Source organism: Bos javanicus, chromosome 1 (assembly GCF_032452875.1).
Source record: "Bos javanicus breed banteng chromosome 1, ARS-OSU_banteng_1.0, whole genome shotgun sequence".
Classification (NCBI taxonomy): domain Eukaryota; kingdom Metazoa; phylum Chordata; class Mammalia; order Artiodactyla; family Bovidae; genus Bos; species Bos javanicus.
The window spans coordinates 145133010-145143300 of NC_083868.1; the positions used below are offsets into that span (position 1 = coordinate 145133010).

The 10291-nt window shown below is 61.4% G+C and overlaps 1 protein-coding gene across 6 annotated transcripts in view; it reads left to right on the plus strand.

The window, feature by feature from the left end:
- Positions 1-7494, plus strand: part of COL18A1 (collagen type XVIII alpha 1 chain) — a 94355-nt gene extending 86861 nt beyond the window's left edge. For 3 of the 6 annotated variants that reach the window (XM_061423602.1, XM_061423592.1, XM_061423573.1), the window contains 10 exons: positions 1854-1897; positions 2162-2284; positions 2754-2907; positions 2990-3063; positions 3422-3550; positions 3980-4012; positions 5037-5282; positions 5454-5651; positions 6091-6206; positions 7077-7494. In XM_061423602.1, coding sequence (XP_061279586.1) covers positions 1854-1897; positions 2162-2284; positions 2754-2907; positions 2990-3063; positions 3422-3550; positions 3980-4012; positions 5037-5282; positions 5454-5651; positions 6091-6206; positions 7077-7290 — 1331 coding nt within the window. In that variant the 3' untranslated portion in view covers positions 7291-7494. Of the gene's footprint in view, positions 1-1853; positions 1898-2161; positions 2285-2753; positions 2908-2989; positions 3064-3394; positions 3551-3979; positions 4013-5036; positions 5283-5453; positions 5652-6090; positions 6207-7076 lie in introns of all 6 variants that reach the window. The other 3 variants (XM_061423581.1, XM_061423560.1, XM_061423564.1) reach the window with 2 other exon arrangements.
- Positions 7495-10291: the final 2797 nt, after the last annotated feature.

Sequence of the window (10291 nt, forward strand, 5' to 3'; positions counted from 1 at the left end):
ACCTTACTCTTGAGAAAGGTGAGCTCGTCCAGGGCCTGGGTTTCTTGGGGAAGAAGTGGGCAACGTGGACAGGAGTTTCCAGGCTCGGACTTAACGGTGATGACGCAGAGGGAAGGCAACGCCAGCGCAGATTGGAGCCGTGGACGAGAGTGGGGTTTAATTGTCGGACTGAAAACCACAGCCTCTGGATGTGAAGATTCTGTGTGACTTCAGCAGCTGGGACCCAGATGACGAGGGGAGGGGTCAGCATGGAACTCGGCCGACGTGCTGGGAAGTCGGACAAGCCGAGGGAGGTCAGACATGTGGGTGAGGACATGCGGGTCAGGTAAGGGGCAGACGGGGTGCAGGACAGCATTTGAAGGCGTCATGGCTAAGCTTCCAAACCAGGGACGGGTTCAAGGTCGTGTTCACGCAGAGTCCACACGACCCACAGCTGATCCCTCACGAGGACGGGAGGAGCCAGAGGGTGCAAAGGTTTCAAGACATTGGAAGAAATTAGCGGCTCGCCTAGAATTCAAAGACCTGGGTTCGATCCCTGGGTTGGGAAGATCCCCAGAGAAAGGAACGGCTACCCACGCCAGTGTTCTTGCCTGGAGAATTCCATGGACAGAAGAGTGTGGTGGGCTACAGTCCATGGGGTTGCAAAGAGTTGGACATGACTGAGGGACTAACACTCTCACTAGAATCCTGCATCCCGTGAAGACATCCTTCTATAGGAAGAGGAAGCGGACAGCAAGGCCAGCCCAGGACACGAGCCCCCTGGTGGGCTCACCTCAGGACCAACCAAGACAGAAGGGACATGCCCCTGATGGTGGAGCGGGAAGGTAGAGAAGCATAGGAAACACTCGACCCAGAGTCAGCACGAGAGGACAGGAGCCTGGAACAGTGGGGCAGAGAAGCTATGTTGAAGCTTTGGAACACAGAGTGAAGATGGAGTCAACCCAGATCCACCGGCGCATACGTTCAGAGAGTGGGTCCTCTCCTGTTTAAGGACAAACATTGTCAACAGGACAAAAAACAAAACTATGCTGCTTACAAGAGACACCCCCAAATGCAAGGACGTGAGAGCTGAGGGGGAAGCAGGTTGTGGTCTGGTGAGAAGGGAGCCGTGGGTGTGTGCGCACGCCTGTGTGTACTTGAGAGAAGTCAGACAAGTTATTTTAGGGCAGGAAACACTCCCCGAAATTTTTTTTTTAAGTTTATAATCAAGGGGTAAATCCACCAGGAAAACACAGCAATTCTAAATTTCTGTGCCCCTAACAACATAGCTTCAAGATACAGAAAGCAAAAAGCAACAAATCTGAAAGGAAAAACAATCACTCATCAAAGAGGGGGACGTGTAAGTGAGGGAGGCAGCAGACGAGAGGCCGGGTCAGCCCGCGGGTGGAGGAGCCGCACAGCCATGACAGCGGCCCCCCCACCGGCACTGGGGCCCCCAGGCCCTCGCCCAATGCACGGCCAGTCCCTGTGGCGTGTGTGCCTTCAAGAGTGCGACCAGGAGTCAGTGTGGAAGACACCATACCGTGTACAGCCACAGCGTGGACGACCACGCTTTTGCCTGTGTGTGTGTGTGTGTGTGTGAGACGGTGGTTGCTAACTGAACATCCCGTGGTGGTCATTTCACAGTAAACGTCAGTCGTTGCATCCACAGTGCTGTGTGTCAGCAGTAAAACTGAACAAAAACACCAAAAAGTATCAAGTAATTGGGAATAAGTGTAACAAAACATGCAGGAGACCTCTGTGCAGAAATACAGAAGTTATAGAAAGAGGAGGAGACGTAGGTACGTTTGGGGGCCGGGGGATACGGGAGGAAGTCTGCCTCTCACCAAGCTCTCCCCCAAACCCCTCCATAGGGCAGTTCCCGTTTGACCTCCTCCAGCTGGGTGCCGAGATGAAGGTGGGTAGCATCCCTCATTCTCACAGTGCCCCACCACGGGGCCCCAGAGGGCACCCAGGACCCGCCATCCCTGGCTCCACTTTTCGGGAACTTGGCTGACACAGTGGGAGGTTGGGAGGCTGAGTCCTGTCCTGCAGGCTGGCCAGGCCTGGGCTGCAAAGCATCTGGCTGCCTCGCCTGGGCCTAGGGCTGCTGTGCCCACCCCTCCCCATGGCGGCAGCCACCAGGAGCCGGACTGTCACCCACAAGCATTTCCATCCACAGGGGGAGAAGGGGGACCGAGGGGCCGCTGGGCAGAAAGGAGAAAGGGGTGAGCCCGGGGGCGGAGGATTCTTCGGCTCTGGTGTGCCTGGCCCCCCCGGCCCGCCTGGCTACCCAGGGATTCCGGTAAGTGGGGCCCCAGGTCGCCCACAGCTGCCTACACACAGGAGCCTGGAGCTGAGGGAGGTCCCCTCTGCGGGCTGGGCCCTGACTACCCACCTTGGTCCTTTGCCCCAGCAGGGGTACCCACACGGGAGGCACCCACAAATCAGGCCTGGTGGGCTCACAGTGGCCACCCTCCCAACTGGGCCCTGATCTGGGGCACCTCCGCTCCTGCTGGTGCTGTCCTCCGCCGAATCCCCTCAGGGAGACTCTCTGTCCTGAAAGTGTCCGGGGGCCCTGGGGCTGTGCCTCTGTGTGGGGCTGCCCTCGCCTGCATCCTGGGGTCCCCTCCCAGCAGAGGGTATGCAGGACGGGGACAGGGAGGGGACAGCGGTTCGGGGACCATGGGCTAGTGGCAGATGCAGCCCAGCCCAGATGCCTGTCCCTGGCCTGGGGACACAGATGACAAGGCTCCGTGTTCTGTCTCCCCCAGGGCCCCAAGGGAGAGAGCATCCGCGGCCAGCCCGGCCCTCCGGGACCTCAGGGACCCCCTGGCATTGGCTACGAGGGACCCCAGGGGCCTCCTGGGCCCCCCGGACCCCCAGGGCCCCCGGGACCCCCTTCCTTTCCTGGCCCCTACAGGCAGAGTAAGTAGGGTAGGGAGTGGCCCTGGGCTCCAGCTCCCTCCAGGCAGGGCCAATGTTCCTACCTCTGGCTTCTCTCTCGTAGCCATCAGTGTTCCTGGCCCGCCAGGCCCACCTGGGCCCCCAGGACCCCCTGGATCCATGGGCACTTCTTCAGGGGTAAGCACCGCCCTTCTCCTGACCTATGGGATCCTCACTGCCCAGCTACCCTTCCCTTTAGAGGCTGTCAGGGGACCCCAGCACCAAGGGCCCCAAGACATGGCTTCCAAAGCAGAAGTGGGGGCCCAGGTGTGGCTGGGGTCAGAGATGGGCAGGGGCGGATGGGAGCCACTGAGAAGGTCCCTCCGCTGTGCAGAGGCCATGTGGCCCAGGGCCTCGGGGGCTGACATCTCCCCACAGCGCTCCTGGGGCCATCCTGGGGAGGAGGGGCGACCTAGGTCTTCAGACGTCCCAGCCCCACCCCTCTGTGAGCCCTGAGGCCCCTCCGCAGGGATCCACTGGGCTGGGCTTCCAGCAGGTGAGGGTCTGGGCCACGTACCAGATGCTGGTGGACCAGGTGCCGCAGGTGCCGGAGGGCTGGCTCATCTACGTGGCTGACAGGGAGGAGCTGTACGTCCGGGTCCGGAATGGGTTCCGGAAGGTTCTGGTGAGTCCTGGACGCGCTCTCCTTGCACATGGTGGTGGGGGTGGGGTGGGGCGGCTTCCCGCCTCACTCTGGGATGATGGGAGGTGGAAGCTCGGTGGTGAGGCCTGGTGAGGCCTGGGTGAGGGCACCAGACCAGCCAGGCGGGGTCCCCTGGGGTCTGGGCGTGACGGCCAGTGATCCCCCATCCTTGCTCACCTGTCTCCACCTTTTATTAGAAGCTGTTTTGTAGCAGTTTTAGGTTCAGAGACAAGTTGCTGTTCCTTTTTAAACTGACAGATGTCCTTACTGTGTGCTGGGCATGGGGTGGGGGAGGGGTGGGGGGCCACCAGGACGCAGCCACGCCGGCTTCCACTCAGGGGTGGGGTGGCCTGGGTGAGTGGTGCCGGCTGGGTCAGAGGTCCTGAGGTGACCCCCCCTGTTTTCTTCCAGCTGGAGGCCCACGTGCCCCTCCCCCATGGGACGGTAAGGATCGCCCCTTCTTCCCACAGCCAGCTTAGGGCTGGAGGGCCGGAGCTGGGTCCTCAGACCACACTCATTGCCCTTCCAGGAGAGAGGCTCCTTTGATTTTGGTCTTTCTGCCCTCATCCACAGGGACAGACCCTTCAGGGGTGTGAGTGGAGGGAGAGGGGGGGATAGTCCAGTTTCCTAGGTAGGGGCTGTGTCACCCAGCGGCGGCTCCTCTGAATAGAAGTCACGGTTTCTCAAACGGTTCAGGAGTGGGCTCCATCCTAGGTTGTGGGCATGGGGTTCTGTGTGGGTCTGTCTGCCGCTGCAGGGGCTTGGGAGTCCCTTCTCCCACTCAGCACCTAGCTGTGCCCCTCCCTCCCAGTTGCTGGGCACTGTTCCAGGGGACAGCTGCGCCTAAGCAGGCACGGCCTCCGGCCGCAGGTGACACTGTCAGGGAGACAGGCACCAAGGTAGTCGGCGATGGGCAATAACATGGTAATATAGACACGTCTCATGTGGACACACGAGGTGGTTACACCGGTACAACTGCATTAGAGATTACCACCAGGTACCAGTGGACAGGTGTCAGAGGCTTGGGTGCTGTGGGAAGGGCAGAATCGGGAAGAGGTCCAGGGTCCAGGTCCCACTCTGAGGGGCCGGAGGCTGTGGGGTCAGGGTGGTCCCTCCCTGGGCCAGGGGAGAAGCTGGGTTCTGAGGGTCAGGACTCGGGGCTTGGGCAGAGGGCCAGCTGACCTGACTGAGATATCAGCAGGCCGGCTCCCTCCGGACAGGCTAGGTGCCCCCAGGTCTGGGGTGCAATGCCCAGCTCACCACCTCCAATCTAGCCCTGGCCGCCCAAGAACACAGCCGGGTGCAAATGAAGGGCGCACAGGGCCGGGCATCAGGAACTCCCTGGCAGGCAGCAGACCTACACCCGCTCCCTCATGCCCCCCCCCACGCCACCCCGCGGGCCTCACCACGGCGCCCACACGGGTGCAGCAGGCCCGGCCCCACGCGCTGTCCGCCTCTCCCCCTGCAGGACAACGAGGTGGCCGTCTTGCAGCCCCCGCTGGTGCAGCTGCATGAGGGTAATCCCTACCCCCGCCGGGAGGTTCCACACCCGACAGCGCGGTCCTGGCGGGCGGACGACATCCTGGCCAGTCCCCCGCGCCTGCCGCACCCCCAGCCCTACCCCGGCGCCCCGCACCACGGCGCCTACGCACACCTCCGGCCGGTGCCCCCCACGGCCTCGCCCTCCCACACCCACCAGGACTTCCAGCCGGTGGTGAGTGACACCCCGCCCGCTGGAGATTCCGGAACCTAGGGCGGCGGGGCGAGGCGGGTAGGGTGCTGGGGAGAGGGCGGGGGATGGGGGGTAGGGAGGATGTGGGGCAGGGTCGCCCGGAGACCCACCGCCGACCCTGGCCGGCCGCACTGACCCGAGGCTCCCCCGCAGCTGCACCTGGTGGCGCTCAACAGCCCGCAGTCGGGCGGCCTGCGCGGCATCCGCGGCGCCGACTTCCAGTGCTTCCAGCAGGCGCGCGCCGCGGGGCTGGCCGGCACCTTCCGCGCGTTCCTGTCCTCGCGGTTGCAGGACCTGTACAGCATCGTGCGCCGCGCCGACCGTGCCACCCTGCCCGTCGTCAACCTCAGGGTGCGTGCGCGGCCCCGCTCGGGGCTCACCTCTGGGGACCCCTGCCCGCGTCTGCCAGGGGCGCTGGTGCCTCACCAGCTGGGGGAGGCAGCCCGGTCCCCCCAGGCCGTTATGTTCTGCTGTGGCTCCCGTCCCCGCAGAGTGCCCTTTACCGGGCTGTGTTCCGTGGCTCCTTCCCCGAACGGGAACAGTGTGCTTTCTAGATACTCCGAGGTTTATCCTCTGAGTGCCCACGTCCCTCAGGACCAGAGGTGGTAGACGTGGTCCAGCTCGGGGTCCAGGGCCGGGGGTGGGTGCCTGCGTTCCTGGGGGTTAGGAGGCCTGGGGCCAGCCTACCCTTAGATGGGTGAGAGTGTTTTGGAGACCACTGAGACCACCCAGCCACCCTTGCCCCTGGCGGATGGTGACCAGACACGGGCTGACCCCCTCTCCTCCGCAGGACGAGGTGCTGTTTCCTAGCTGGGAGGCCTTGTTCTCAGGCTCCGAGGGCCAGCTGAAGCCCGGCGCCCGCATCTTCTCCTTCGACGGCAGAGATGTCCTTCAGCATCCCACCTGGTAGGTCTCCATGTGGGCCAGCGGCTCGGGTCGTCTGTATCCGAGAGTCCTGAGCAAAGGGGGATGCTCTGGCTCTGAGCCTGCAGGCTGACTCAATCCTGACACATGCTTACAACTTAAAACCCACAAAATCCAAGATCACAGGAGGAGCGGTAAAGGTGGCTGTTTGTGGTATTACCTGAAACACCTTCATCTGGCCTGCTTTCCCAGCAAGTGCCCCCGCCTCCTGCTGGGAAGGCGCGTCTGGGAGACCACAGGCTCTGACCCAGTTTGTCACATAAACATCACAGAGAATGACTTATGGAGATTCCTCAAAGCGGGATTTCTGGGTCGGAGAACACATGTCCAACATGCTCACAGAAGTCACCAGGTGGCCCTCAGGCTGGCCCCACGCCCATCGCGCTCTGCCAGCAGGTGTGAGGACTCCTGTTCGCGGACACTTAGGGGGCTCAGGGTGTCACATGAGCCTGTGTCCCAGCCTTCACTGGGGAGCACTGCCCAGGGCTGTGCCCTGGCCTCTGTGGGCTCCACCAACCAAGGGGCTACACCTGGTTCCTAGTGAGGAGGCTGGCAGCCTTTGCATGACCACTCGATGCCAGGTCCCCCCACCCCAAAGGGCCAGCCGTCCATGTTGCCATGCCCTGGTCACCAGGCAGTGCCCCCCCAAAGCAACAGCAGCACAGGGTGTGATCCGGGAGGTAAAGCCCCAGGACTGGGTGGGCCTGAGTGCCGGCAACCCGAGTTTTTGCTCCCTAGCGGCCCCCACACCCCACCAAACCTCTACCAGCGGGAGATACCCTCTTCTGCTTGGGGTGGCTACAGCCTGGGAGAGGCGGGCCCAGTGAGACTGACAGCTGCTGCACCTTGCAGGCCCCAGAAGAGCGTGTGGCACGGCTCAGACCCCAGCGGGCGCCGGCTGACCGAGAGCTACTGCGAGACGTGGCGGACGGACAGCAGGGCGGCCACGGGCCAGGCCTCCTCGCTGCTGGCGGGCCGGCTGCTGGAGCAGAAAGCCGCCGGGTGCCACAATGCCTTCATTGTCCTCTGCATCGAGAACAGCTTCATGACCTCCTCCTCCAAGTAGGGCCTCTGCGGGCACCATGGACAGGTGGACTGGCGAAGAGAGTGCGAGAGAGGACCCAGGCGCCAGGCAGGAGGAGCGGAATGCCCCCAGCCTGGGCAGAGAGCCTCTGCCGGCACCCCAGGGAGGGGACCTGGCTGGGACATTTGCCTGTATGGTTCACGTTTCATATAATCCTCAAGAAATAAAAGGAAGCCAAAGAGTGTATTTTTAAAAAAGTTTAAAACTGCCCGGTGCTCAGACTTCCTACTGGCCTTGTTTTGACAAGAGGCCAACTCTGGAAACTTCTGCCCAGGGAGGTGCATCCCCAGGACCTCCTGGGTACCTTGGGGCGGGGTCGGGAGTGGTGTTTGAACTGCCCCAGCTTCTCTGCTTCCCAGAAACCCTTGTCCTGCCAACACAGGGCCATCTACAGAGAGGCCACGAGGGGGCGCTGGAGCTTCACCACCTTTCCTCCCAGCAGCCATCCTGCGGAAGCTTCCAAGCTTGGTGCCCCACCGCTGACCCGGGCTCCTCAGCTCCACCTCCCCGGGCTCTGGGCCTTTTCTCCTCCTGCTGCTGCTGTGTGTGGCCAGTCCTGCCACAGGGGGTGGGGATAGTCTGCAGTTAGTGACCCCTCAGGCACAGAGCCTGACCCTAGCCCAAGATGTATTTGTTGAGGGGTCCATAAACCCAGCACCCAGTCCCTGGACCTGGACCTCCCACTCAGCACTAGCGTACTTTCCCCAGGGCGAGGATCACCAATTCCAGCTCCAGCCCAGCTCTGCCCAGGAGCACGTCCAGGACCCATCTGGGCCCAGATCCAAGCCCCCGCAAGTCCTGGCCAGAACTGCCTCTGGTTGAGCTTAGCACCAAGGTCCTGGGTCCACCTTTGCCGGACATGGAGGCAGAAACCCTTGGAGGCAAAGGGGGTGGCCACACGCACCTGCCCAGCCAGCTCCGAGATGGGCAAGGCTCCATGGAGGGGTGGGGCCAGCCCCGTACCGGTGATGGCCATGTGTGCCTGGTCCCTGCTCAGTACAATCTGCACCAGCACGTCCCTGGGGAAACCCACGGCGTGGCCCTCCTCGTGGGAGGAGAGGAGGGGACATTTGGGGGTGGACACAGGCATCTCTGGAGGAGCTGATGGGATGGCCGTGCTGGGATTTGTAGGCCCAGCTGCCCCAGGGCCTGCTGTCCGAGCCCTATGACAGTAAACCGAGGGCCTGGTCTGTGGCTTCCCAACAGCCTCCAAATAAAAACGGCCATTCGCACGGACGCCTGGCCTGCAGAACTCTGTTCCTGCCTGGAGACCCCACGGGCAGAGGAGCCTTGTGGGCTACAGTCCAGGGGGTCACATAGGCAGACACGACTAAGCGACTGACTTTTGTTTTCACTTCCACTGTCAGGAGGCGAGTCCTTGTCTTGGACTGCCCAGCTGGCCAATCCTGCCAAAGGGGTATGTGCAGGTGTGCAGACATGCACGGATACGCATAGGTATGCACAGGTATATACAGGTGTGCACAAGTACACAGGTGCACAGTGCACACGTACACACAGGTGTGCAGGTGTACACGGACGCACATGGATCCACAAGGGTTTTCAGATGCATGGTCGTCCTTCAGGCCCATGGGGATTGGTCCCAACAACCCTACAGTACCAAAACCTGAGCTCAGGAATGCTCAGGAATTCTTATGTAAAATGGTGTGATACTTGCATGTAACCTATGCACATCCCTCTACATAGTCTAAATTATCTCAGATTACTTCTAATACCTAACACTACGACCCCATGACTCTACAGTCCATGGAATTCTCTAGGCCAGAATACTGGAGTGGGTTGCCATTCCCTTCTCCAGGGGAATATTCCCAACCCAGGGATCAAACCCAGGTCTCTGGAATTGCAGATGGATTCTTTACCAGCTGAGTCACCAGGGTAGCCCCAAAAATGCTGTAGAAACAGCTGTAAATACAATGTAAACACCATGGTAATAGAAAATGGAAACTCTATTTTGGAAAATGGCAAACTCTATTTTGCTTTCTGAAGCTTTCTGCATTAAAAATATATAATTTCAATCCACGGTTGAATCCTCAGATGTGCGTGGATATAGAGAGCTGCCATGGGTGTGCACTGGTGTGCATGCATACACATGCGTGCAGGTATGTACGGGTATGCATAGGTACATGGACATCAGAAGTACACGGATGTGAGCAAATACACGCAGGTGTACACAGATATGAGATATAGATACATGCATGTAACTGTTGTTGGTGGAGGCCACAGGTGCCACACACCCATCTTCTCTCAGGTCTCCCTGGGGGCGGCCAGCAGCCTCACAAGCCCCTCAGAGCCGTGCGGGTAGTCTGTGCCCTGGGCTCCTGACCCAGCCGTGTCCCACAGCTGCTGCAGGCATCTGACCTCTGAGGGGCGTGCACACTGCACTGAACAGGAGCTCAGGACTGGGCGTGGCAGAGGCCGAGCAGGGGGCCAGCGCCTGTGGGAGGCTGCAGGGGGAGGAGGAGGACCAGGCCACTGGGCCAGCCACACCGGGGGGTGCTCCTGGGGTCCAGGAGCAGGTCGTGGGGGCCTGGAGCAGAGCCCTGCCTCCTGGGTCAGTAGCAGAGGCAAGCCCTCTTCCCTGAAGCCCCGCTGGTTCCCCAAGGATGGCAGAACCGGTGCTCGCTGCTGCCTCTTCCCGGCAGGGTCCAGGGAAAGCTATGGCATCTCCCGCGGACCCACTAGGGGACCACCTGCCCTGACTGACCTGTTGGCTGTGACTTACCAGAAGTCCAGCCTCTTCCTCAACCCTCAGGGTGCCCTGAGATGGCCCGCTCACCCAAGTCAACCTCGGGGACCCCAGGGGCAGCCAGTTCTGGAAGCCCTGTCCCCAGCAGGCATCCTGCTCTGAAGTTGGAGCACTGGCCTTTTCTGTGGACCTTGGATAAAGGCCAGAGGCCACAGGAGGAGCTGGGATCAGCTCAGGTCAGGGTCGGGTCCTTGCCTGTGGCTAGGGGCAGGGCTGGGC